Here is a 26,395-nt window from a genome sequence, read left to right as displayed (position 1 = left end):
ACACTTAGTATTTGTTTGGAAGGGGTTTTTGCTTGATAAGTCTTCACCAAAGCAATAGGATTTGCAAGTGTACTTTTCTGGTAGGGCATGTCTGCACAGCATTTCAGGTGTGTGATCATGCATGATAAAAGTGTTTGTTGGAAATGAGCTGGCTCATGTTCTGCCATGTATGTAATCCAGGCAGCCCAGACCTGCCAGCCACCTGCATTTCAAAGCCATCACTTACCCCAGCACAGTTGCCCATATTAATTGTGCACCTCAGCTTCCAAAGGCACAGCTGGCTTCTTACCATCTTACAACATCACCACTGACAAGAACAATCACCTTTCTCCACTGTTATGGCCAAGAACAATCTATGCTCAAGATAAGGATTCGGGATGCTTCACTTCCAGCCACCTACAAAGGCAATGACTTCTCTGTATCAGATGGAGAACACAGGCTGGGGAGGATGTGCTCTGTTTCTCTGCTCCCCTGGGTGGTTGCATGTTGTGTTTCATACCTTGAACAGATTTCTGAGTTTTTTTTACGAGGTGCCCTATTTTGGTCTTCTGAGAATCTTTCTTTCTTAACTTTCTCAGGTTCTGTACAATGTCAAACTGAATTAAGAACATTTCTCATCAGCAATTTTATTAGAGATCTTAATTTTACAGTCAATATATTGCAACAGAAGTACAAAAGTGAGCATGAAGACAAACTTGTAAGTGATAGTCAGAAATATCCTCTTTGAAAGTATTGGTTTGTGTCTATGTTGATTTGTCTAAGAAGTTACATAACATCTTGCAAATAAAAATACATTTCACTTAATGTAAACATCATAAGTGAGGTCTTGGGTTGGTCCAGCCAGGCTCAGGGCAGGCTTCTATTGCTATTGAAGAGATGAGGCTTATCTAGAGATGCTCAGAATCCCACCAGCTTGTGCAGTTCCATAACGATGCTTTGCACTCTGGGCAGTCACTGAAACTTGTGGCAGTACAACCTTCTCCCTGTGGGACCATGGAAACCCCAGTGTGCCTGCAGGTTTGGCAGCTGCTGCTCACACTGTCCCCTCAGCACTCCCAGCTGCTGCTCACACTGTCACCTCAGCACTGCCAGCTGCTGCTCACACTGTCACCTCAGCACTAGGAGTACACCTGTCACCTCAGACACACACCAGGGAGTGTGTCTGCAGCAAAGCCTGCTCTGCTCTCTTGCAGTCAATGGCACTGCAGCCGTGGCCACAGCTGGCCTCAGACACTTGTTTTGCTATAAACACTGCACTTGAGACTGGTAAAATGGAAATCAAAGGAAATCACTGAAAGCTGCTGTTTCAGTGCACCACAGCACGTCAGTGCTTGTGAATTCTACACCCCAAGGCATCACCTTCCACTGCAGAAACTGAGGTCAAGAGAGACTCCTTATTGTGGCAACCGTTTGATGTTTGTTTCTATTCCAGTGCATGGCCAAGCTGTGGCCTGAGGGACCTTTTATGAAAGTTGGAAGGCTGCTGTTTACTGCTATATTAAGAACAAAATGTAATCTGACCAGCAATGGTGTATCCAGTAGGATTTTAATGGAGCTATCTGAGTCAGCCTCACTATTTTCTCTCCCAGCTGCATACTAAGCAGCTTTTACAGGTGCAGGCAACCCTCTGAGCAGGTTCTGGTTTTTTCTTAGCTCAGCTCAGCTGTCTTCCCTCCAGCTGCTTACTGTGATACCCATTAAAAGGCAAGAACTGCTGTGCCTATTCCATTGCTTGCTTTACCTGGTCAGAAGTGTCACAGTACCTGGGAAAGCCACGATTTATACCATGGGCCAATGGGCAACATTCCCTTCTGAGCAAATTTGCACTGGGATGCAGGGAAAATGTAGCATGCCCTGGTCATTTCCTGCTTAACCTTTCAGCAGGAAGGCAGATGATCCAGGCAAAGTTCCAGCACTGATCTAGGCAAGTTCTGCCTATCCTGGAAAGTCTCTTTCTTCTCTGTGCATGTCCCAGGGAATCCCTGCTCTGTGCCAGTGGCAAGCTGTACAGAGGGGAGCAAACCAGGGCAAAGCATCTGCCCTCAATTGCTGACCACAGCCCCAGCCCATCTAAAACAGTGTTTGTGTGTTTGTGTGTGTGTGTCTACAGCATCACAGCTCAGGTACCACCTCCTGCTATCTGGCAGTTAGTATCACAGCAAGGATTTCTGGTTATGCACTCAGCACACACCATGCTACTGTTATCACTCTCAGCTCTGCAGCCACATCCTCCCCAGCTTTGCACACAAGTCAGGGAATTCTTCAGTGGCACAGAGAACTCTGCTTCAGGGAATTGCTGAGCTGTTGGTGCAAAGCCTGCAGTCTGTGTGGTCTGGGTTGTGCACACACTGAAGGAGCTGAACAGGCCTGAAATAAGACACAAAACAAAGAAATATTTAATGATCAATTTGCAAGTACAACAGAATTACTTCACAGTTACTGAATGCAATGTGAAAGTCAAAGTGCATGTCACATCCATGCTTATTAAGCATATGGATTTTCTTAGGGTAATTCTTTTTAATCTTGCTGCAGAAAGGTAACTTTGGTGTTTTTAGGGACAAGGGCAAATCAGTACAAACCAAAGTAGGAATTGACCTCACAGCTATTCTGCAAAATAAAAAATAATTACAAAAAGGAAGAAAGATCTCAGATTGTGGAATTGTGGAATTCCTACCATGCTGGAAGTTCACCATCTGTGTTACTCACTGGTAAACCCCACTGCTACAGCAGAAAGCTGTTGCTGTGAATGTCAGATATGATGACATTTTTTTCTAATGCATCCAGTGAATCCAGTTTAAGAGTCACTTCTGAAAGATACTGTTGAGATGGACAAAAGCAAACATGACCAGCAGCAGTTGCTACATGGCAGATGCTCAGCTGATACAGACCCACACGGTTCTGTTTGCAATAGACTTACACAGTCTATCCTGAACTTTGGCTTTACCTGCACATCTCTTATTTTATTGTTATTCTGCATATAAAATAGCAAAATTGATTGTCTGTATTGCTCAACCCAGTTGTTTATATATCTGTTAGTTGAACTTTGACAAACAGCCCTACTTGTCACCTTTCCTTCAGCTGTGAGACACAGCAATGAGTGTCAGGTTCCTCCCTGGGCTAGGCCACAAGGGGTCTAAGCTGTGATATATTTCCCCTCCCTGCCTTGCCCCATAGTTTAATTCATCCTAGGCTGAAATAATCTGTACCTATTTACAGGTCCTGGGAGTATTGGTTAAGGTTCCATTTACCCAAAGAGAAAGCACACGATTTGGCAGATTTATGCTCCACACCAGAGCTAATTTTTTCACAAAGTGCAGAGCACCCATTAATCAGGTTCAGCAGTACCCAGACAGAAATATATTGCTCTGCCTTCAGATTTAAAGACCTATCATTTGTCCCCTTTGCAGACCATTTTTTCCATACTTCAACTATTGTCACAAACCCAGAAGTTCATAGAAATCTTTGTTTACTTTGGAAATGTTCTTATCCAAGTATGAGTCCTTGACACTGAAAAGCTCTTCCTGACAGATAAGATATGAGCAATATTGAATGCTTGCCATTTTTCTAATGTCTCTAAAGAAAAATTTTGCTCAATGTGAAGGTCTCTGAACCCACACCTAGGGATAAAGGGTCTGTGGCTTTTGTATTTCCTCAGTAGGAAGATGGAGATTTCAGGCAAGTTAGGACTTGGGCTGCTGTTTCACAGATTTCTCTTTTTTGCTCCTGACAATGGTAAATTGCAGTAATTAGCAATGCTTATCATGTCTCATGCCTCACTCTCTGACAAAGCAGCAGGACAGGAAGCATGCTCAAACCATGGTGAAGGAAGTAAGGACCACCCTTGGCACCCTGTGCTATCTGTATGCAGCAAGAGGAAAGCTGCCTGTTTGGTTCAGTGTTTTAGGTAAAAGCCCAGTCAGAAGAAAATCTGGTGGCTGGATTGCTGGATTGGTCCCTTCCTGAAAACAACTGAACCTGCTCAATGGGAGGAGAGCAAGCCCCAGCCCCAGCCAGCCCCAGGGCTGGAGCCCCTGAGAAGGACCCAGCCCCACTGCAGGGATGTCATGGCAGTGAGGGGGAGGTCTGCTCCAGCCTGCTGTAAACCTGCAATATTAGCTTTATGTTAGCAAAGTCATCACCAGTAAGAGTGGATAATTACCTGTAATTGTCTTCACAGATGATCTTAAAGTTTCGTTCTTCTAGAATGTTTATTAACCTCTGAATGGACTGACCTGAGCAGGATTCACTGTGGAGACAAGACTTCAGTTACCTGTGTTCCTTGTGTGTACAAAATGCTCACCTAAATTCCACACTATGGCACAGCTCTATTATAGGTAAGGTGCTTTAGAAGCTTGTTTGCCAATGTGCTGGGAAGCCATGGGGGTTGTGGAGCTTTGGCTGCCATTGGCCCTTGCTGGTAGAGGCTCTGTGATGTCCATGTGGTGTCCAGCTGTGCATCTCCATGAGAGCTTTGTGCAGGGGGACATCTGTGGGACATCACTCAGTCCCATTCCCAGCTCAGGGGGCTCCAGAACTGCACCATTGCTGCTGGTGCTTCCACAGCAGCACAATGCTAGGCTTGCTAAATCTGTCCAAGGGCAGAAGGGTCAAGTCCTCTGTGTGGTGAGAAAAGGCCATGAAAGCCAGCAGTGAAGTCCCAGGTAGGAAGAGAGATAGGAGGAAACTGATAAGAAAGCAGGGGATGAAGCAGGCTCTGAGCACTTCCTGTATGTCTGACTCAGTTTACAGCTGCTGCAGCTGCTCTGTTTTGGAAAGGGGATGTTTCAACCGCTTTTGCATTGGTAGGAGCCCTAACTTGTGTATTTCTTTCCCATCCAGATAAAGGTTTCAAGAAGCAGGTAGCATTCTCATATCTTCAAGAGCTGTATCTCTATGTTTAATTTAATCAAATAGCCCAAGGGCCCCAAAGCTGTAGTGAGAGGTTTCACAAATGTCATAGGCACAGACAGAGACACAGCAAAAGCCTTGTTACCTCAAGGTAAAAATCATCTCCTCATCCAGAGTATAGGACTCACTTCTACTACTGGAGACAAATCCAGTTCCTAACATATGACATTAGCAGAGAGCACTGCCAGCTCTTCTTTGTTCACTAGACTTGACAAGTTATCAGTGATTCAACATGGAATACAAATCAGAAGATACAAGGAATGCACACTATTGGGGCTACCCCCCACTCTCTCCTTAGCAGCAAGTAGAACATAAAAAGGGAATTGCTATGAACTTGTCACAGGAGGAGGAGGATGTGTCCAGCAAGGGGGCTGGCAGGGCTCTGCCTTGTGTGAGCTGCTGAGGGGAGCACAGCAGAAATGTCTGATGCTGGGAAATCATGGGATAAAGGATCCAGTGCCATGTGAGGGGACACTGATGTAAAGATTATTCAATTTCCTTTTCTCCAGCAAAGGAGCACAAGACCAAGGCTGGTGCGCTGGCCCCAGCACAGAGGCACACCATGAACCATGGCAGGGGTGTCAGCTTAGGTGCACAGGGGACACCTCTGGGTGTCTGGGCTGAGGGAGGGGCTGCAACACGAGCTGGAGCTGAGTCAGAGAGTGAGGCAGGCTGAGCAGGGGCCTCACTCCTTCCTGAGCTGCACTGCACCATCACAGCCTCCTTCCTGGCCCATGGCACCACAGCTCTTTCTGTCGTGGACATCATTAAACTGTGGCAGGACATTATGGCCACAGAACTGGCTCTGAAAGGAGGGGTCAAAGGCACAGAGAATCATGCTTAGTGTTTCAAATGTGTTAGATCTGCAAATGAATCTGAATGGGATGAAAAACATCACTCAGAAAGGCTCAGATGTGCTTTGAGGTTGCTGTTATGGTATCAGTAATTCCATGGTAAGCATTTCAACTATAGATTTGTTATTAAAAATCACAGAATCATTTAGGCAAGAAGAAACAGCTTGAGATCAAACCACTATGAGCTGGAAAAGGTTGCTCAGGTCCCAGTTAGGTTTTGAGTATGTCTATAGATGCAGACTCCACAACCTGATCTGTCATTCAAAAATGGCTGAGCATAATTATACTGCTGCTGTGGACAAACATATCCATGTTTGGATGGATACCTGGACATGTTTATCCTTGCAGACATAGCCTGGTCTCTGACTTCAGTGCTGCACCCATAGCAAAGGTCTGTGGACCTCAGTGGAGCTGAAAGGAACTTAAAGGCCTTGGGACCTCTTGAAAGCAAGGAAAATGTCATTGTGTTTTACCTGTAACTGTTCAGCAGTACCTACAAAAATACTAGAGGAAACAACAGTACAAATGCTATTTTTCCTGCAAAGTCAGCACCTAGAAGGTGAGTGTAAAGCAGATTTCATGAGTTTAAGACAGTGTTGCTGCCAGACCTGAGCTGTGCCCTGTGCCTTCCCCACAGTGCTCACCACTGTGCCTTACCTTTGAGGGCCACCAATGTTCTGCATGAGCCAAATGTGCACTTCAGTGACTTTATCTGGATCCAGGTTAAAGATCTCGATACTTCCAAAGATGCTGTAAGAATGGAACATAGAACATCAAAACTCTCTTAGTTTTCTCAGAAAGGTGCAGAGAGTATGCTCCCCAAACACCAGTGCTTATTAGTGCTGCTGTTACACCCTGTGAGAGAACATTATCTTGCCAATGGATTGTCACAGACTATTTAATTGCCTTATGGTCAAATGTTATCTCCCCATTCTTATTTCACTTTCAGGGGAACTTCTGAAACTGCCTGCAGACAGATACAAGCTGAAGTTTTGGCATCTTTAGTGCCTCTTCTCCCGTTCAGTTTCCTGGCTATTGGTTTGGTGCTAGGGAAGTGACCATGGCTGTCCCCCCAGGAAGAATATTCTTCATCTTTTGAAATTATTCATGACTGCACTTCCAGCCAGGTAGCCAAGTCTAGTGAAGTAAAATCAAAGAAACTGTAATAATTAAATAAGAAGTAAGAGCAGCCTGCATACCCCCGCATCCTCTGGAGGATTTCAGTCACAGTCTCGGAACAGAAGGAGTGAAAAGAATCAGCTTTACAGCACCCAGGGGTGAGTTCACCACAACCCTTCTGCACTGGGACTCCCAGGCAGGCAGGCAGGCACATGCAGCCCCACAGGGACATGAATGGTTTTGTGTTGGGTGAGTACCTGCTGCTCCTGAAAGCTCCAGCTTCCACTGATCCATTGAGCATCACTTGAACCACACCACAAGCTGCTTCTGCAAACTGAACCAGACCAAGGGACATTACACTCTGACACTACAGGATGTGCATGGCAGGCTTGGGGCTGGTAGAATTCACTGATGTCCTCAGAACTGCCTAACACAAGCACAGGATCTGGGCAATATTTTTGCAGAACATTTCAGTGCCAAAAAAAAAGTCTCTGAAGGCTATGGCAAAACTGTGACAAAGCCCCATTAGACAGCTATGAACGGGCAGTCTCAGGGTGCATGGGGCTGGTACAGCAGCTTGTCTGGTTTCAGTTTTTACAGGGCTTTCCAGAGCCCCTACAGCTGCAGCTGTCTGTAGGAACTCACAGCAATCCTCAGACTGCTTTAGCTCAGAAAGCAAGGACAAGCCAGAGCAGAGGTATACCCAGTTTAAGGACACACAGACCACTACATACTTGTTTCCTTGTGACTCATGCTCTGTGTTCTTTTGTGGCTTGGGATTTTTCTCTCCTGATGTTTTAGTAAAATTATCACTGAGGTTTTTTTAACTTGATTTTTAATATAATAGATCATGTAATCACTGCTTTTTTATTCTTTCAAACCCATGCCCATATTTAAAGTCTACTAAGGTCTATAAAGTACCTGTGCTAAATACATACACCATTGGTAAGGCAAAGAATTTTTAAGAAGCTTAATGCAGGTGACTGTACTTATCAAATCTTTCATGTCCTCATAAACAATGTGGCTCAAATTCAAATCTTGAGAGCTGCAAAGTTTCAGGAAGTTTCATTATGTGTAACTTTCAAATGTATTTAGCATGAGTTTTAGTAGATCTTGAATTTACATGGCAAGGAAGCCTGCAGCTGAGCAAACCTGGGTCTGTATGTGGTTCTATCTCTCACAGATACTGGAACTCAACCATTGTCACTCCTAGTTTACTCACAAAACACCTTTTTTTTATATGATGAGTAGACTTTTTCTTGCACACAAGAGAACTGGAGCATACAGGAATGCTGGTTTTCCACCTGGGTAGTCATCTACTGATAGTCCTACCAAGGGTGAAATCTTGAGAGACAGGTAAAATCAAAGTAACCCAGGACATCAGGTGTTTCTCTGGCAGTTTGTTCCTGTACAGTGCTGACTCAACAAAGGCAGGCTAAGTGCTTAGCTGGGACCAGCAGGATCTCATTCCTGGGATGGGAGTTGGATGTGTCGTGGGTGGGGACATCACAGGAGCCTTGCCAGGCCCTGATGTGGGAGGATGTGCTCTTCAGCTTTATGCTGGGAAGTGCAAGGGCATTCTCGGCCTCTTGGAAAATGTCTGTGACAATCTGGGTGCTGTTTTCCACACTGGCAGGCTAAAATAGATTTTACTGTAGCAATTGACATTCTGTGATTTAATTAAGGTGATTGCTATAACTGTGAGTATTACTTGCAGAGCTCTAGGTCTCTGCCAAGGGTTATTCCAGACAATGACACTCAGCCTCTGTCCACAAAAAGAATGCCTGAACTACAAGGGCATCAAATGTTGTACATAAAATATGGGACCTTGGAATCCTACACCATGATTTTTAACACCTGGAACTAAAGCTTTTGTCAACTTCTACTATTCTATCTTTAAAGTCAAGATCTGCAAAATCATATTTCTTGGCATTGTCAGGAACTTAGTGCCTTTCCTCACTTTTGGATTCAGGGAGATGCAGTCCAGATCTTACCATCTTGGAGGCCATTTTCCAGAACACAGAGCCAGGGTTGCTCTCACATTCATTTCGTTTTGGACAAGATTCATAGTTGATTCCTGAGATAAAATACATTTACAGTTAGAGGGAATATTTTTGCAAGGCTTATGTGGCTTTGTGGGCAAAAAGATTTGCCCTCTGTCAAAGCAAGAAGGCTGAATGGGGAGAGGGCTCTGAAAGGAGAAGGAATTTGCATCTGCTCAAAGGCCGTCCTGTTTGCTCACACTCTTTTCAGGGAGGCAGTTGCAGATCCCATATCACAAATAATTCTCAGAAAACAGAGAAGGGAAAACACACAATCCCAAATGTAAGAAACGGGCTGGCTATTGACAGGTACGGTCTGATTGCATTGAAAAATTAAACTTTGCCCAACGTTTTCAGTAATCCCAGCCCAGTCTAAAGGTTCCTAGCATTAAGCCCCAAGCCAGGAGTCAGGTGAGCAGTGATAGCCCCAAGGCACCTGCACACTGCCCCAGCACTCTGATGTGGCCAGGTCCTTCCTGAATGACATTCCTGCTTTGCAGTCTGTCCCATAGGAACCACAGGGCAGAAGCAAGCAAAGCACAGGGGGCTAGATCTGGCCATTAGGTAAAGCAGCAACTTGGTGTTAAAATAACATCTAAAGTTGTGGTTTTTAATTTAACCTGACAAATAGGTGCTATTTTCAGAATTCCAAAATATTGGACAGTTAAGATTTTAAATTAAATTACTAGAAAATGATGTGAAAAGGATTGTGTTTAGGTGTAGGTTACCTGGGGCAGAGGGGTCTCCACACCATGAAACTCTGTCAGCCATATAACCCAGCAAGGTGTCCTCCAAGGTGAGGAAATTCTGATTGGATTTTGTATAACGATGAACAAGGTCATTTGTCTTGCTCCAAAACAGTGACTGTGAAATAAGGTACAATGTCTGGTGAGTGATAGTTATAGCACAGCTGGCCAGAAAACTGCTCTGGAGAAAACCAGAAAGTTAATGACAATGAAGGAGTTTTATTGAAATGCAGTGAGTTCACCTCAGTGGGTCAGTTCTTATTTGAACACTGTTGTTTGCAGAATATTTTGGGTGTTTTGTTTTTTTGGTTTTTTTTTTTTTTTTTTTTTTTGGTGTAAAAGGAACATGGTTTAAGGGATTTTGAAAGAAAGGTTTGGCTAGTTTTCATTGGATAGCTCCCAAATTTGTTGTTTGCTTTTGAGCTGCACATGGAAGAAGAGCTTTCTGGAAGCAGAGTCCCTCTAACAGCATGGTGACGTGCTCCTTACAGAGAGCCACATGCTCAGGGAATGGGGACATCCCTGTCACCTCCCTGGGATGACCCTGGCTTGAGGCAAGCCTTACACTGGGATGATTCCCAGTGATACATGGCAGGGTTACTGGGCCCAAAGGTGCAGCTGCAGGACTGTTGCAGTGCCACTGGCCATTATCTACATTCACGAACGAGACGGGGCAGATCCGGACCAGTGTCATGAGCTATTTATTCAACACATCAGTCTCAGTACATTGTTAGGAAAATGGAGACAGGATGTTAACAGCTCTCTGATCCACAGGGAATGCCAAGGAGGTGTGACATTACAGCATAGCATAAAACCATTTTGGCCTAGATTTCAGCCAATCACACATAGAGCAAAACATATTGACAAGAATTCTATCCAATCATATGAAACACACGTAATGGTAGTTAAAACACAGACTTGTTCATGAGAGACAAAGCACAAAGATCCATTCATACTAACCTTCTAAAGATATACATTAAATAACCTTGTTGCAATCTATAAGGTCAGTTTACAGAAGTCTGTTGTGCTATTTCTCACGTCTGCTCTACTGCTTAGAAAACTTTTTGCTGTATTAGCAATGTTCACAAATCTGCTTTCAGAGGCCTGCCCTTTTCAACCACTTTTCTAAAAACCCTCTAATTTTATGAATCCCAGCAATTTCCCCTCTCTGTTGACTCAGAAAGAAACTTTCATTTTCTTACCGTGTACTACTTGCGTTTCATAGCTCTTCTGTAAAATTTCTGCTTATTATCTGCTGGAGGCCTATTTGCGCTCATCCTAAGCATTGCTACATTACAGCACAGCAACTTAATGCTGTGAAGGCCCAGTCTTTGCAGTAAGTGCAAAAGTAAAATGTGAGATGGTGAGATCCCCCTGCCCAGACCTGGCATCCCACCGCAGCCCACCCTGCCCTGGTGTTACCTTGTTGCAGGGTATAGGGTGACTTGCCAGCTCCATCAGAGGCTGGTAATCTTCTGGTGTGATATTACAGGGGTTCTTGTAAATGAAGGCATCTTTTAATGATTCCCATATTTTTAGACAATCCTTATCTCTGCCAAAAGATTAAAACATAGTTAGTAAATATTTATGAGTATTTGTGCCTGTGAAAGGTTCTCTGTTGTGGTCAAACACTAGAAGAATTCCAACTATGCCCAGGCACCAAATACATGATCCATTACCAAAGCAGAGTATCTTCAGCAGATTAAGTATATACTGAGGAAAGAACAGTGCAAAATATCTCTCTTTCCTGCATTTCAAATTAGTTCGCTGCAATATCTTAAAAAAAATCTTTACCCCTTAAATCTTTACCCCTTAAAAAAACCAGTGATGATTTTACATAACCAAAAGATCAAATTTCTTGATTATTCACACCAAATTATAAGAAGCAAATAGCTTCTCAGACTATAGGTTGTACATTTTAAAAGTATGGTCAAAGAATACTGTCCCCTCAGATACAGCAAGCCAAAAATATGGCTTGTCCCTGCAGAGAGTTTGATCCTAGAAAAATAAACCTGTAATTTTATCTAAAACAAAAGCAGAGATTTAGCTTTTTGGGACCTGAGATTATTTTTATTTATGCACTAATTTTCAGCTGTTGACTTGGGTGTATTAAATTTTCTCCTGGAGGACATTTCTCTGTCTGCAAAGCATAAATAACCCACAGAGACCATACTCCAAACTTTGGTACTTTATTTAGAGGTTAGGAAGTTGTAAATACCTCTCACTGCCACTAAGGATTACAACATGGACACACTGAATCATCCCAAAGAGAGGCTCCAGCTGATGGAGGGATGACATTAGAGAACAGGCAGCTGTCCCCTTTGCTCTGCACAGTCAATGGTATCATAAAGACAATTTGTAGAGCTTGGCTGTAAGCACAGGCACATCTCATAAACATTTATATGGCTCACACTTTCTACTTTGTCAAATGACTCCAGGCAGACCTTTATTTATTTCTCTTTTTTTTTAAGCTACTCCTGAGATCTGCTTTATGTAAGAGCATTTTCAGCCCCAGGTGACAGCTGGGTACTGTAGGGGGATACAGTATGGGTAAATGAAGGTGGTATAGAATGTAATCTTACCCCCTAAAGAGCTGCAGCTGAGCCAATTACTAAAGATTAGGAGCTGGGCTGATCTTAACAGGCCACAGCTGTAGCTAATAAGAACAGTGGTATAAAAGAGTGGGTTGGTGGGATCTGGAGTCAGAGGACTGCTACAAAGACTGGAAAGAGTCAGTGCTTAGAGGAGATGCCTATGAGAAACACTCAGAAGGTGTGAAACTCTGGTGATATGGAATCCTAGCACTATAATGATGTTAGAACTCTTGATAAATAAGACAGCAGGGTACCTGGTGATATATCCATTCGTATGGCAAAGTTTTTATGCTTGGTCTCAGAAGACAAAATATTTTTCAAGAAACTATTAAAAAAAATCCATGTTTTTTTATTTCCAAAGCAGAGAGGTAGGAGATAGACACAATATAAAACATTTCTGCTGCTAGACTCAAGCCATGGCCATGAGAGGCACAAAGAAACCAGCCAGGTGATTCATGATTATGCCAAGAGAGATTGCTGAGTCAGTAACCCAAAGAATGAGTGTTCCATCCTTAGCAGTGCATGATGTGTGTCAACATCTCAGTACCTGAGAGAAGAGACTGTATGTACAGTCCTGGCAGAGCTGAGAAAAATTGCATCTTTAATGTCATAAAAGCGGGTAGGTCTTAGTCTGCAAGGGGGAGGCTCTTCTACAGCTGCTGATCACTGTGGAACTGCCAGGTGCATCACAGGGAGGAATGTCAGTCATGAAGATGGGCTTTTGTGGAAGCTAGGCAGTTTCAAGCATTGTTTTAGAAATAAAAATACAAATCATCAATGTAAAAAAATACATAAAAAGCTAAACAACCTCTTCTTTTTGCTGTCCTCACTTACCTACCTGTTTTGTTCGTTGTTTTTTTAGGGGGTTTTTTTGGTTTTTTTTTTTTTTTTTTTTTTTTTTTTTTTTTTTTTTTTTACAAATGAATATTAATAAATCATTAGCTTGCCACTGGAAAGCTATTTCTTGGATATGGAGCACAATTTTGGTATCACACCCTGAAGAGATTACCAGGCACATAGAACTGTGATTTTGGCTTACAGATGATAAGCAGTGAGAAGGCTTGAGGAACTGCAAACACAGCTCCAGGAAGATGTGCCATTCTTTCCAGTCTCACTGTTGAGGTAGATTCTGTTAATAAATTTTCACCTGACCTTTTTCCAGCACAGAAATAAATACTTGTCTGGTGCGCAGCATTTAACTCACACTGAGCAGAGGAGAGGACAGAGACTTTCTGTAGCTCTGGGCCTTCTGACACAATATGAGAAGTTGGCTGGCATGTGGTATGCTAAAAATTCCAGCAAGAATTGCTTCAGGTTGAAACAAGAACATGTGCCTTGCCAAAAGAACCCAAAAAACAAATGCCTGAGAAAGAAACTTTTCCCCTAAAGTTGCTCCTAAGTCATAGAATGTGTTGATTTAGTGTTCCTTCTGGATTTACAGAAGAAAGAAAGGCCACAAAAGAGATCCTCACTCTACCAGTTAATCAGAATTATCTGAATTAGATAAATACAGAGTGCATGGGGAATACTCTTATGTGCCACACTGCTGTGGGCCTTGGGCTCTCTCTTTCTCTGGCATTTGTTTGTGTATTTTGGGTTGCATACAAACTGATTCTGCATCCTATCTGCAAATACCATATTATCTCTTCAGGCATAATGGACTTCTTCCTTTGAGGCTACCTTTGTTTGTGCTGAAATGTCTAAAACATTTTATTCTACTATAGACTCTTAAAGTATTGAATCCAAATTCAGTGATATGTAACATAAATATGTTACATTTAACATATTTAATGTTTAATTTTTTCAAGTTTAATTTTTTCAATTAGACTTGAAAAAAGTCTGTTTCTGTTTAATTTTTTCAAGTTTTCTTTTTATGAATAGAATTTGGGCAATACTGGTAAATGTGAAGTAATAGCTAACAGAAAGAACACATGAAATCTTCAGTGAACTTGAAAACTGCAACATTCCCCTGGAAAACAAGGACTGAAGAACTTGTCTTAGGATCTTTTTGAGCCAGAGATTCTACCCTGAACTCAGTATAGGACACAATAAGGGTTGGGATACAAATAAACTTTTCCTTATTAAATTCAAATGTTATGCATACTGCAAAGCATATCCTCCATTTGTCCTTACATTGGGGTAGAAGTTCCATTTTCCAATAAATTTGAGCATTTCTATCCATTTGCCTTGTATATGAATATCACGTTAATCTATCAAGCAAAAGCTAGGGCCAAGAATATTTCCATTAGCATCTATTCCAGCAGCCAAATTTTAATGTGCATATTAGAAAAATGGACAGCTTCTGCATCATTATTTCTTGCATATCCATACACTGGTCTGGCTAACCTTGAAAGAATATCCTTAGACTGAAAGGAATGGGATAGCACTGAATTATCTGGTAAATAACTGTTACTATAGATTTTATTTTGCCTTACAATTTTTTTTTTCTTTAACTGGACATGACAGAGCAAATTCATCCCCAATTGAAGCTGACTTAATTGGTATAATACCAAGGATAAGTTTCATCCCCTCTGATTTCAGTTACACTATGAACAAAGTCTGCTTTCAGTTCAGCACTGGATGGACACTGAATGCTGAAAACATCTGAAGAAGGGCAGTATTGTCTCCAGTTTTCCAGATTTGAGAGTGATGCCTAAAGTATGGGACCCATTTCAAATTTATAAGAAAAGAATTACTTCCAGACTTTGTTCTGGAGAACACAACCAACTCTGCCCATGTTTTTAAATCACCCTGCCAGGCAGAGACACTTTGCTGGTGACACCTGTTCTCCCCTGCAATCAAGATCAGATTTTCCAAGGTCCAGAATTTCATTTCTAAAACATTGCAGTGTCTTTGGGCCACCCTGAGTTTTTAATTGTGGCCCTGTGGTGAAGCTCCAAAGTTACAGCTGGGAACATTCCCCTGAGCCCATGTCCCTAACCTGTGCAGTGATCAAATCTCTGCAATTTGTGTAAGAAAATCCTTCTCATTTGCTACCATCACCAGCCAGAGCTGTGATGAACCTAAGCACTCAGAAATCTGACTCTTTAAAAAGTCAGCGAGATGTTTGTGATTGTAACATAGATCCTTAAAGACATAAAGCCAGTTTTCACTCTTCTGGGCATCTAAGGCACGGGTTTCAGGTGTAAAAACCCAGATATCTCAGAAGGGGAATGTGCGTCAAATGAACTAAATGTAGCAATATTTCTGCATCTAACAGACCCTACCTTTGCCTGTGCCAATTTATCTGCTGCATTTTGATAAACTGTGATGGCTGTGGACAGCAGTAAAATTTACACATCTGTAGTCAACCTCTTTTTTAATGTGAGCTTATGTGTAGCTATGTCTTTATGTCAGAAATTTGGTATACAATTATATGTTTATGCCTGTGTTGAGAGGAAGCCCTCTGTAACTCAGAATTCTTTAGCTACCTTTTCTGCCCTAAATATTCCTGGGGTTTTATTTCTTCAGCTTTCCCCTCTCTAATTCCAGCCTTGCCGTGTCTCTGCTGCTTTGGAGCAGTTTTTTTTGGAGCTGCTGCCCAGGCAGCCGAGGCTCCCTGGAGCGAAGCTGGGCTGGGAGCTAAAAGCAAGGAGAACAGTGCCATCAGGTGGGAGAGGAGCTCCTGGGGAGCAGCAACTCCACAGACGTGGGGCTCTTCCAACCTGACCCATCTGCAGGGCACGGAGCTGGAAATGGGGCTGAGCACACAATGGATGGGCTCCCTTCTTGTCATTGCAGCACCCAAACCTCCCATCGGGCATCTTTGTCCTACAAATCAGACAGACACGAATTAAGAGAGGTCAGTCACTGTTGTTGCTGAGGGTTTGATAACACTAACCTGCTGGTTTCAGCATTAGGATAATGGAAAGGGAGAAAATTAGCAAGGAAAGCGATGAAATAAGAAAATCAGATCTGTCAAGCTCAGTGTCTCCAATAAGCACAAGCCTCTCGTTTCCCATTTAGTTTAATTACTGCAAATTGTCTGCCACCAGAACACTTATGGTAACAGATTTTCTGTCAACATGAAAATGACATGCTTGATTTTTTTGGCAGCCTGATTTGGTAAGTATTGCTTTCTGCTGATTACACAGTTCAAAAGTCAGTAACCAAAGCATTGGAAGAACTGGGCATGGAGAGGGAGATCCAGAGCCCTGCCTCACAGGCAGATCACTTCTGGAAAGGCTGCCTGTAGGCAGAGCAAGTAAATTCAGCAGGGCAAAGAGGGGGAGCCTGGAGGTCTGGGAAAAGGAGCCCTAAGTGAGATTGCTGCTGGAGGCACCCCAGGGCTTTGTGTGTTCCTGGACAGTGAAGGCCTGGAGCCAATGCCAGCTCCTCAGCACACCAGCCCTTCACCTTTGGCAGCAACAAGAAGGTTTTAAGGGCAGGAGTATTTGTGGCTTTGGTTTATGGCTCCTGGAGTGTTTTATGTGAGTGGGGAATTGCTGCTGCAGGACAACACTGAGCCTTGTCCCCTTCTGGGAAGGGCTGAGCCAAGAGGAGGCAGCTGCACCCAGTGAAGGGCTCATCCACATGAGCAGAGTGTTCTGCTGCCTGGATTTCAGCCTTCCTGGGTGAAAAACAAGCTGCTAAAGCAGGTGGTGTGTGCAGAGGTGCTCTGTGAGTGGAACAGAGCCCCAGAAGGGCAGAAATCTCACCTGGACTACATTTTGACAGAGGATCATAGTTGCTCTACTTAGTTCAATCTTCCAAGTGAGGGCCATGTCATCAACAGATATAGAGGGAATACATTTTAGCTGGCATGTTACCCTTTGATCAGAAAGGGTATTTGTAGCAGAGTTTCAATGTTAATATTAAACTTCTAAGAACAATTCTGTAACAGTGACCTAAATTAAGGTATGTACAGGGAAATATTCAATGGCTTAATGCACTTTCACTTTTCCCCAATCATTACAGGAACTTGCACTACATTGTTGTGTTTTGTTTTGCTTGTTTGTTTGTTTTTAATAGCACTAAAGCTGCTGGAATGTGGCATAAATGCAGTAATTTGGGAGAAGTTCCTGCTTCCAGGGTGGGCTCTATCAGCAGGACACAGACAAGGGAACAGCTTGGAGCTTTAGTACATCTGTGAGTGATCTTCTTGATGATTCCTTATTCTGTGGTCATCCCTGGGAAGACAGAATGCATCTTTAGCTTTTTTTTCCCTTGAACACTTGAGACAGACTTTCATCCCACCATAGAGGGGAAAAGGATCTATTCCTCCTATCCTTATGGATAACCAGAGATACATTTCTTCATGGTGCTCTGAGGTGTTAATTGAGTTTTAACCATACCTTAGCAATGACAGCTGAATTACATCACCTCTGAGTGTGGGGGTTTTCTCACTGACATCTCCACAGATGTTACAGAAGAACAGAAGCAGGGGAAAGTGGGATAGACCAGTATTCCCTTTTACAGCAATCAGCTCATAAAAAAATTGAATAATTTCAATCCTAGGGTGGTGCTATAATTTAGGCAGCCACCAGGCATTGCCCTGTAGAGTCAATTCTATAAAATCAATAAACAAGAGAAAATGTAAACAGCAGGCAGCTAACTGACTGTGCATGACTAAATAGCTGCAAAGATGTACAGTGGAAAACTAAGCTGAAAAATTTTTCATCAGCAAATACTTCTGATTAGCATGTAGAAGATCAGCACAGACAGAATAATATTCTCTCTAGTTTCTGGGGGAATTTGACTGCAAAGGATATTTTAATAGTGACGCAATATGTGTAAACTAAGCTAAACGTGAAAAATTATTTGAAATCCTATGGAATCTTGCAGTAAGAACCATTAAACATCTATAAACTATAAAATTAATGTAAAAAAGTTTGTGTAGATAAGAAATATAGAGTCATTTAATAACAATTTTATATGATAAAAACTCAGTATAGAAAACAGATAGGTGAGTTGACATTTGGCTGTCAAATGAGAGATAAATTCAGATCTCAACAACATTTCTGCCCCTTAGCAGTACACTGATGTTGGCCAGGGACAAAGGACAAAGTAACTTTTGACATCTCCCTGTTACCCTTGCTGGATGCTCAGACCTTGGGTTTTCTGTGGAGTTCCAGCCTGGGAGGGAAGATTTTCAGCACAGAACTGAGCCTGAGCTTTGCACAGAACTGGATGGCTTTCCACAGCCCAGCAGTGGCATTTATACTCCAGAAGAACAGAAATAAATATGCTGGTGATTAATGATCTCAAGAACAAATAGATGATAGCTACCCACTGCCCTATGAACTTGTCTATTGGTAAAAGAAAGTTAATTCTTTCTAATGAGCTTCCTTTAGAAAGAGATGACAACAAAACCCAAACAGAGCCCTACCTCACAGCCCAGAGCAGTATGGAACTAGCTTTAAGCAGCATGAGGACTCTTTAGAGGGACAAACCCCAGAGCCAGTAGCCCCACCTCTATATCCTCAAGTACTCATCACTGTCTTTTTGTGCCCACTAAACATTATATTCCAGTTCCCCATTAAAGCTCAGTACAGCATATTTCAATAGAAGTGTATTTTAAGTAGGGCTCAAACAGCTGTTAATATTTACAGTGAAATCTTTGCTACCAATAAACTGCAAGAACAGTCAAAGTCACTTGTATACAACTTAGGGAAAAACAGTTGTAAAAAAAACCTTGTTATAAACATTGAAGGATAGAATAAATAAAAAGCAGAGCAATGTAGGTTTCATGTAATAAAGGTAAACACAGAGAAGCTATTAAAATCAGCACCCAAGAACATTAAATAGGGGAGGGGAACTTTAATGGCAAACACAAATGTTAGGACTTGGGTATTTTAATAAGCAGTGTGCTATGGTGATGATACAGTGCCCATCTTAATGCTGAGAGACAAACCAGATGTAGGAACAAAATATCAAAACAATTTTCATTAGAGATGAGCCAAAACATTTCTTCATTGCTGTTTGTCCTGGTTTCCCAGTGGACTTCTTACAAGTCCAAAGGCAATTCCTAAGAAATGAAGCAGCATGAGGAAGGAAGGCACTTCTGGTGATCATCCAGCCCAACCTCTGTCTCAGAGAATGTTTCTCAGGACCAGGATCTGTCTTGTTTTGAATGTTTCCAAGGATGGAGCCTCTACAAAGTCTCCAGTCAAGTTCCAGTCTTCGATCTCCCTCATAGTAAAAAACCTGTTTTTTCCCTATGTTTATATAGAATTTTCTGTACTGTAATTAATGCCCATTGCCTCTTGTCCTGCAACTGAATACCACTGAGTAAAGCTTGACTCTCTTTTCTTTACTCCCCTCAGCTGGTATTTACCACCTTGAGCCTTCCCTTCCCCAGGCTGGGCAGTCCCAGGCTCTGAACCCCTCTCTGTGTCTCAGACCCTTCAGTCACCATCACGGTCCCTCTCTGGATGTGCCCAGGTGTGTCCCTGCCTCCCTTGCAGTGACAGGACCAGAAGTGGCCCCAGCACTGCAGCCACATCTCCCCAGGGCTGAGCAGAGGGAAAGGTGCCCTGTGTCCCCCCCTGCCCATGCTCCTTCTCAGGCACCCAAGGCACTGCTGGCCCTTGTCACCAGGGCACACTGATGGCTCACATCAGCTTGTCACCAGGCCCCCGTGTCCTGTTCCACAGACAGTGCAAATAAAGCCTTTTGTTTGCTCTGGGACCAAAAAAGATGGCACAGCAATGACAACAGATTTGTTTTAGAAAGCATAGTCTTACAAACAAACACTGAGTCCTTTGATGGATATCCAACTAGGGAGCTCTAGAAATCTGCTGAGCATTCTAAGAGGGTTTAATGCATTACAACTGGGTAGTAATTTGTGTTTTTCAGAAGACTGGTTCAGTAATGGTTTCTCTCATGCAAGGCACATTTTCTCAATAAAAAAACAAACCTTAGGTAAGTTTCAGTGTAATCTCATGGCTGTAAAATAAAGCTAGGATTTTTGTGACACTGAATCAAATCATGGTTATTTAGTGCCATGCTTGATGTGAAAGCAATAACAATCAGTGAACAAACACAAAGAAATTAGATTAAAAACGCCTAGTAAAGCATGAAGGCAAAATGCAAAAGTAAGCATACAACAAACCCCAGATTTCTTTCAGGAGGGAATTATGCTGTGAATGCAATAGCATCTCACACAAAATCATGATCCACATGTTCTTTCTGACAAAATGTATCTCCATAGGCTGCAAAGGAATGGGAAGGCAAAATGCATTCATGATTGTGCAGTCAGGAGACAGAGCTCTCCTGGACATGCACCAACTCTTACTAAATTTAATGGAATTACAGACTTAAAATTTGTTACAACAGAACTTGCCACTAAGAATAAAAACAATATTGGTTGATCTAATTATATTTAAGGGGGAAACATATTCTGTGTCCATACAAGATTGCATGAAAGCTGTACTGAAGTGTTACACTTTCAGCTTCATCATCAGGTTTTTGTGTTGCTTAGTCAGGCACAGTGGCATTGTTTGGCCTGGCAGTTACATGTGTTTTTGAAACTGCTCCCTGTCTGTGTCCTTGGTGCCCTCTTCCTGTCAGAAGTTAGACAAAAAATAAGCTGGTTTGCCTTCAAACAATTTTTAAAAAGTTAAATTTATAAATAGTAGGTCCTTGCCAGCTTCTCTGGACACAGCCCTGTGTAATGTGCTCTAGGATGTTCCTGCTTGGGCAGGGAGGTTGGACCTGCTGACCTCTGTATCCCTTCAAACCTGACCCATTCTGGGATTCTGTGGTTCTGTGAATTAAAGACCAAGGAGTGACTGCAGCTGTGAGGGGGGGAGCAGTCACTAGCTGAGAATGAAAATCCTCTTGAGCTGCAAATGTAAAATCAGTTATTTCTAGATGCAAAAAAAAAAGCATCTTTTATGCTTTGGGCATTAGTGACTATGACCTTTTAGATAGCATGGCTTCTCCACTCCTTCCCCAGGTCACAAAGTGCTGCTGGTTCCTGACCTCACCCTGCCAATTCAAATGTGGTGAAGAGGAAACCTAACCCAGCTAACTTAGGCTGCAGCTGTTGCCCCTTTTTCTGCCCCAACAGGTACAGAGGTGCCAAAGCAGCACCAGAAGCAGCATCTTGGAGTGACGGGTGAGTTATGGTGTCACCACAGCAGGTCTCAGCAGGGATCTGCTGAACTCCCTGAGCTGCGCAGGGGAGCCCAAAGCGCTGAGCCCCGGCTGCCCTCCCTGCTCTGGCTGTGCCAGGGATGGACTATTGCAAATTTGGCGGTGTGAGACTGGAGGTGAGACTCGCGAGCGGTTTGCAGCCACAAGAGGGAGTCCCTATTGCTGGGAAGGAGAGGAGGAAGTCATTGGAGGTCAAATTGTTGCTTCAGACCAAACTGCTTTTGGCTTTGTTCAGCCCAAACTACCATGCATACTGATGGCCACAAGGGATTTTTACAAGACCAGTGAAATCAGAACTTCCCGCTTCTGTTAATGAAAAAAAGGTAAGACTACCAAGTGTGACAAACTTGCTTTGGAGCCAGTATTTTCCAGAGAAGTCAAAAGAGAAATATTATTCCTTACTGTCAGTATTATGTACGTGTGTGACTCTGTGTGCAGGGAACAAAGCCCCTAAAGCCTGCTGCTATACCATCCACATTTCTTCCTAAAAAACAGGACTAATACTGAAAATGCTTTATTTATTTATTGAAATGTTTGGCACTCTCTTTCTCTTCCTCTTCCTCGTGAACTTTGCCATGACAAAGTTTATGCAGGAGGACTGAGGAAATTGCATGTGTACAAATATTGAGAGTCAGCCAGCAGCAGAAATAAATCTGAGGATTGTATGGCATGCAAGCAGTTGAACAAAATTATTACTAGCAGATGCTGTAACACAGCACCAGAGAAATGTCCTTTTGTGAGCAAGTTCAATGCAGAGTTTTTGATGAATTTTAAGAATAAACAAATCAACAGGATAAAATCTAATTGCATGAGGTGTTTACAAAGCTCTGCTGCAGACAGCAAGAGCCTTCCAGTGGCCTCTGTGGGCTTGGGTTCAGCCCAAAGATTGTGTTGGAAAAGAGAAGAGCACAACCAGAGTGAGCTGACTGGGCATGGTGAAAGGCTCCAGCAAGATGAGGGAGAATGCAAAGAGGTATCCTCTAGAATTAGAGTTGTGGTAGTGAAGGTGTACACTACCATGTCAGAAGCCTTCTGAAATGATTTACAGCACACACATGCAAAAGCAGAGCTAAATGGAGGCTGTAGAACTCTGTTAAAGCCACCTGTGGTAGCCAGAAACAGTACAATATCCATTGTCATGTCAACCATCCCCCTTTTCTTCAAAACCTGCCACCTATTCCAATCTGAAATATGACACTCCAAAGTGTAGTAAATGTCACTAACTATCACAGTGAATAGATTTAATGTTCAGAAAATATCCTCAAAGTTGGAACTTAGTGACTCTGATATAAAAAAAAAAAATTAAAAATACATGGAAGTGTCCACGAGTTTACCCAAGGCAGATCTTTTTAAAAATATATACATCAGTGTAAGATTAAAAGGGAAAGAACAAAATATGGACAAATTTATGAGAAAATGGAAAGATTTCCTACCAAGATAATGAAGTTGCCATGGTGGGAAGCAGTGGCAGCAGCAGTCCTGGCATAGCTTGCCCAGCCCACAGCTCTGCCCATATTTCTGCAGTTCCCTGTCCCTACTCTTCTCTTTGATTAACTGCACCACAGATCCCATACCACAGAGGATCCAAGGCCTACATTAATGATGAAAGGTCCCACTCTCTGATGGGCCCTAAAGGCACTCAGGTCATTATCAGAAAGTGCCAGTGACAGACAGGCTGGTTACACAAACTGCACAGAGCTCAGAAATGAGCAATCTTGGCTTTGATTTCCAGAAAAGCATCTGCATTTAATTCTCCATTCAGGAAACCTCTGAACATTTCAGATGTACACAAACAAGCATGTTTTCCTTCTTCTGTTCTATATGCTTCAGAAAAATCTGTCACTTCAATAAAATAAAACAAAAAAGGGTCCTACTATACAGAAGTAATTTAATCTGAAAGAAAGTGAGCTCACAGCCACAGAGGTATTAAGCACTGTTGGATTATAAATAGGCCAAAATCCTGCACTTTGTACTAACAAACTTTTCAGAAAACTTGTGATCATGGATTTGTGATTTTTAAAACTGTCCTTGATTTAATTGCCTAAACAAATAATTCCTAGAGATATTTGTGGTCCAGATTCAGACTGTGTTGTCAGTGACAACACACGTGGCCGTGGCTGAAAGCACATTCACACAAAAGTGGTTTTCACATCTTCAGCACCTAAATTTGAATGAAACAAGCCCATGTAACAAAGGCTATTAGGCCTGAAAACAATTTCAGATTTAAATATTGAGTGTAATAAATCTTAAATTAATAAATTAATTTATGCTTTTAGAAATATGTATATGATTTTGCACGTTTCAGGAACCTTTAAATTTTATTTGCAGAAGAATCCTCCTTTCCCTCACTAAAGCCACTCAAATATTTGACATAAAGAGCGAACAAGTGTCTGTGTGCTCAGGCCATGGTTTTCCACATGACCCTTCAAATACTGCAGATCAGCTTTTTCATACAGTGCAGGATATCCAAAGCCAAAAGAAACCCAAATGCAAGCAAACTATACACAGCTTTGTTCTCATCAGCTCAATGTCATGAAAACAAGAGGGTGCCTTTTTCAGGACAAAGACCAGGATGGTTCTGTCACCTGGCCAAGGCGTGGGGCAGCCCCACAGCACTCAGTCCAGGGTGATGGAAAATTCTGCCAGAGGCTCACTGGGCAGGGCAGCTTTGTGGTGCCACAGAAGGGATGGATGGGTCCCTGCTGAGAGACCCTGGCTGCTCTGGAGCCATCCTGGGTGTCCCCAGCACCTGCTGGGGGTCCAGGGCACTCCTTATTTCATACTTTGCTTTTCTCTGCAATGAAGGGGATCAGAAAATCAGTTCTCAGCTCTAATACACTGTGGCAGACCTGGGCCCATGGAATTTCTTCTGCAGGAGAGGAGGGGCGGGATGCCAGGGGTGTTGCACTACCTGCTGTGATGAGCTGAGCAAGGACACCTCTGGGGGAAGGGGATTCCAGGGACTGATGAGCTGGTATTGTGATCCACCTCTATTTCTCCATGCAAGCTCTCTGAGCTCATCAAGAAGTCATATCCACATGCTAAAAACAGCTTTTGATAACACCAAGGTACTTCTGCATGTTTTCCTAACATTTTTGCCTGCCCTATGAGTCTGTGTTGAACCTTGTCCTTTCCCTCTCTCCTGTGTAGTCTCGGTTACAGGGCTGCAGTGTCACATTACAGACTTCGGCAGATCAGCTTTACAGCAAATTGCTTCACCTCCGTGTACTCAAACCTGCTAGAATCCAGCTTTCATTTCAGCTGGCTTTAGGGAAGTTGTAAAATCCATTTATAATTATGTTTTGATTAGTGTTACTTTTATTGCCCCTGCAGGTAGTTTCTTTCAAAAGCCACCACTGGGGCACCGAGTTTGTCTGTACATTTCTCTACAAAACAGGGTTCTGATTTCTCCCTGCCCCTGCCAACCCAGCCAGGTGGAGCCGAGAGTTTCTGCTCACCCGACGCCTGACCCAGACCTGTACTCACCCCAGCTCCGGGTGCTGCGCCGTGATGTAGTTGTAGCATCTTCCCACAATAACTTCTTGCAAGTTCTTCGTGGTCCCCCTGTCCTTCCACTTCAGCATTTGGGGACTGACCTCGTGCCTGCCGTGGGTCAGCAGAGAGGCCAGCACCACGGCGAGGACCAGGGCGGCCAGCAGCACGGCGATGCCCACCAGGAGCACGGTGCGCTGCCGGGCCCGGGCTGAGCCCTGCTGCAGCGGCATCGCGCTGAGCGGCGGCGGCAGCTGCGGGACAGCGGGACGGAGGGACAGCAGGGACAGCAGCGGGGACAGAGGGACAGCGGGGACAGCGGGGACAGCGGGGACAGAGGGACAGCAGGGACAGCGGGACAGAGGGACAGCAGGGACAGCAGCGGGGACAGAGGGACAGCGGGACAGCGGGACAGAGGGACAGCGGGGACAGCGGGGACAGCGGGACAGAGGGACAGCGGGACAGCGGGACAGCGGGACAGCGGGACAGAGGGACAGCGGGACAGCGGGACAGCGGGACAGAGGGACAGCGGGACAGCGGGACAGCGGGACAGAGGGACAGCGGCTCCTGCAGCAGCCGCGCCGCCCCCGCCCCGGCGGATGCTCGGGAGGCCGGGCTGACCCCCGCCCGCCCCGGGTCAGCGGCCGCCCGCAGAGCGGGGCTGAACGGGCAGCGCTGCGCCCTCCGGGGATCCCCGGGATGTGCCGGGATCTCTGGGCTGTGCCGGGATCCTCGGGCTGTCCCTGGATCCCGGGCTGACCCAGGAGGGGCAGGTCCGGAGGGGCAGATTCTCCGGGGCTCCGGAGGGGCCGGTCCGGACCCGGTGCCGCTCCCACCGCCCCCGCCCCGCCGGTCCCGTCCGCTCCGCCGGTCCTGGAGCCCAGCGAGAGCTTTTCGGGCTGGGGCGGGAAGGGAGAGCCTGGGTGCTGTCTGTGCTCTGTGCCTCGCTTTGCCGTGACCTCCCCGAGTTAAACTCGGGGAAGTTATCGGCGGTAAAGCACTCAAGGGAACCCCAGGAAATAACTTGTAAAGTTCTTGTAATTCTCGTTCATGTAATTGCAGCTACATGCTCCATCTAATGTGCCAGTAAAAGATGAGTTCAAACCACCACGTGTCTGTTTGCTCTAAATTAATCGTTTTGGGCAGGACAGGTGTTGAATCTGACTTCACCTAAGGCAACTTTGCAGGATAGACTTTGCAGTGGCCATACAAACATAGTTTATCATCACACAATGGGTTATTTTACTTCTCTCCCTTGCCCATAGGCTTGGATTAGTTGTCACATGAATTCCTAAGACAAGTGTGTAATTATGGATGTTTGAGGCTGTGTGAAATCATTTAAGGAAGTATTAAGTGTTCTCTGCAAGAGGGTTAGTTCCTTACTGTAATCTCCAAACAGGGCAATTCTACTTCCTTGGTCAAAAAGTCAAAACCAAATAAGACTCAAATCTCTAAATTTTAACAAAAGAAGCGATGCAATTCAGAATGTAAACTATAAATTGTTCATAGATTTTTAATAATTGCTTACCAAGCATCTGTCT

The 26,395-nt window shown here is 43.8% G+C and overlaps 1 protein-coding gene across 3 annotated transcripts; it reads right to left on the bottom strand.

The window, feature by feature from the left end:
* Nucleotides 1-616: 616 nt before the first annotated feature.
* Nucleotides 617-25,099, bottom strand: LOC131083684 (ADP-ribosyl cyclase/cyclic ADP-ribose hydrolase 1-like). 3 transcript variants are annotated; one of them, XR_009114470.1, is made up of 9 exons: nucleotides 24,849-25,099; nucleotides 11,092-11,221; nucleotides 9,652-9,787; nucleotides 8,876-8,958; nucleotides 7,139-7,215; nucleotides 6,420-6,512; nucleotides 4,160-4,246; nucleotides 1,112-2,367; nucleotides 617-1,078 (listed from the first exon to the last, which is right to left on the bottom strand). XR_009114470.1 is itself a non-coding variant. In XM_058024572.1 (8 exons), the coding sequence occupies exons 1-8, from the start codon at nucleotides 25,085-25,087 to the stop codon at nucleotides 2,286-2,288; spliced, it is 927 nt and encodes a 308-aa protein (XP_057880555.1). In that variant the 5' UTR covers nucleotides 25,088-25,099; the 3' UTR covers nucleotides 617-2,285. The 3 variants fall into 3 exon arrangements, 1 of the variants encoding a protein (XP_057880555.1); XR_009114471.1 differs by having other exon boundaries at nucleotides 617-1,045; XM_058024572.1 differs by having other exon boundaries at nucleotides 617-2,367.
* Nucleotides 25,100-26,395: the final 1,296 nt, after the last annotated feature.

The sequence above is a fragment of the Melospiza georgiana genome, chromosome 5 (genome assembly GCF_028018845.1).
Source record: "Melospiza georgiana isolate bMelGeo1 chromosome 5, bMelGeo1.pri, whole genome shotgun sequence".
NCBI lineage: Eukaryota > Metazoa > Chordata > Aves > Passeriformes > Passerellidae > Melospiza > Melospiza georgiana.
Note: the sequence above shows the minus strand (reverse complement) of the source record. Positions and strands in the feature narration are given on the sequence as shown.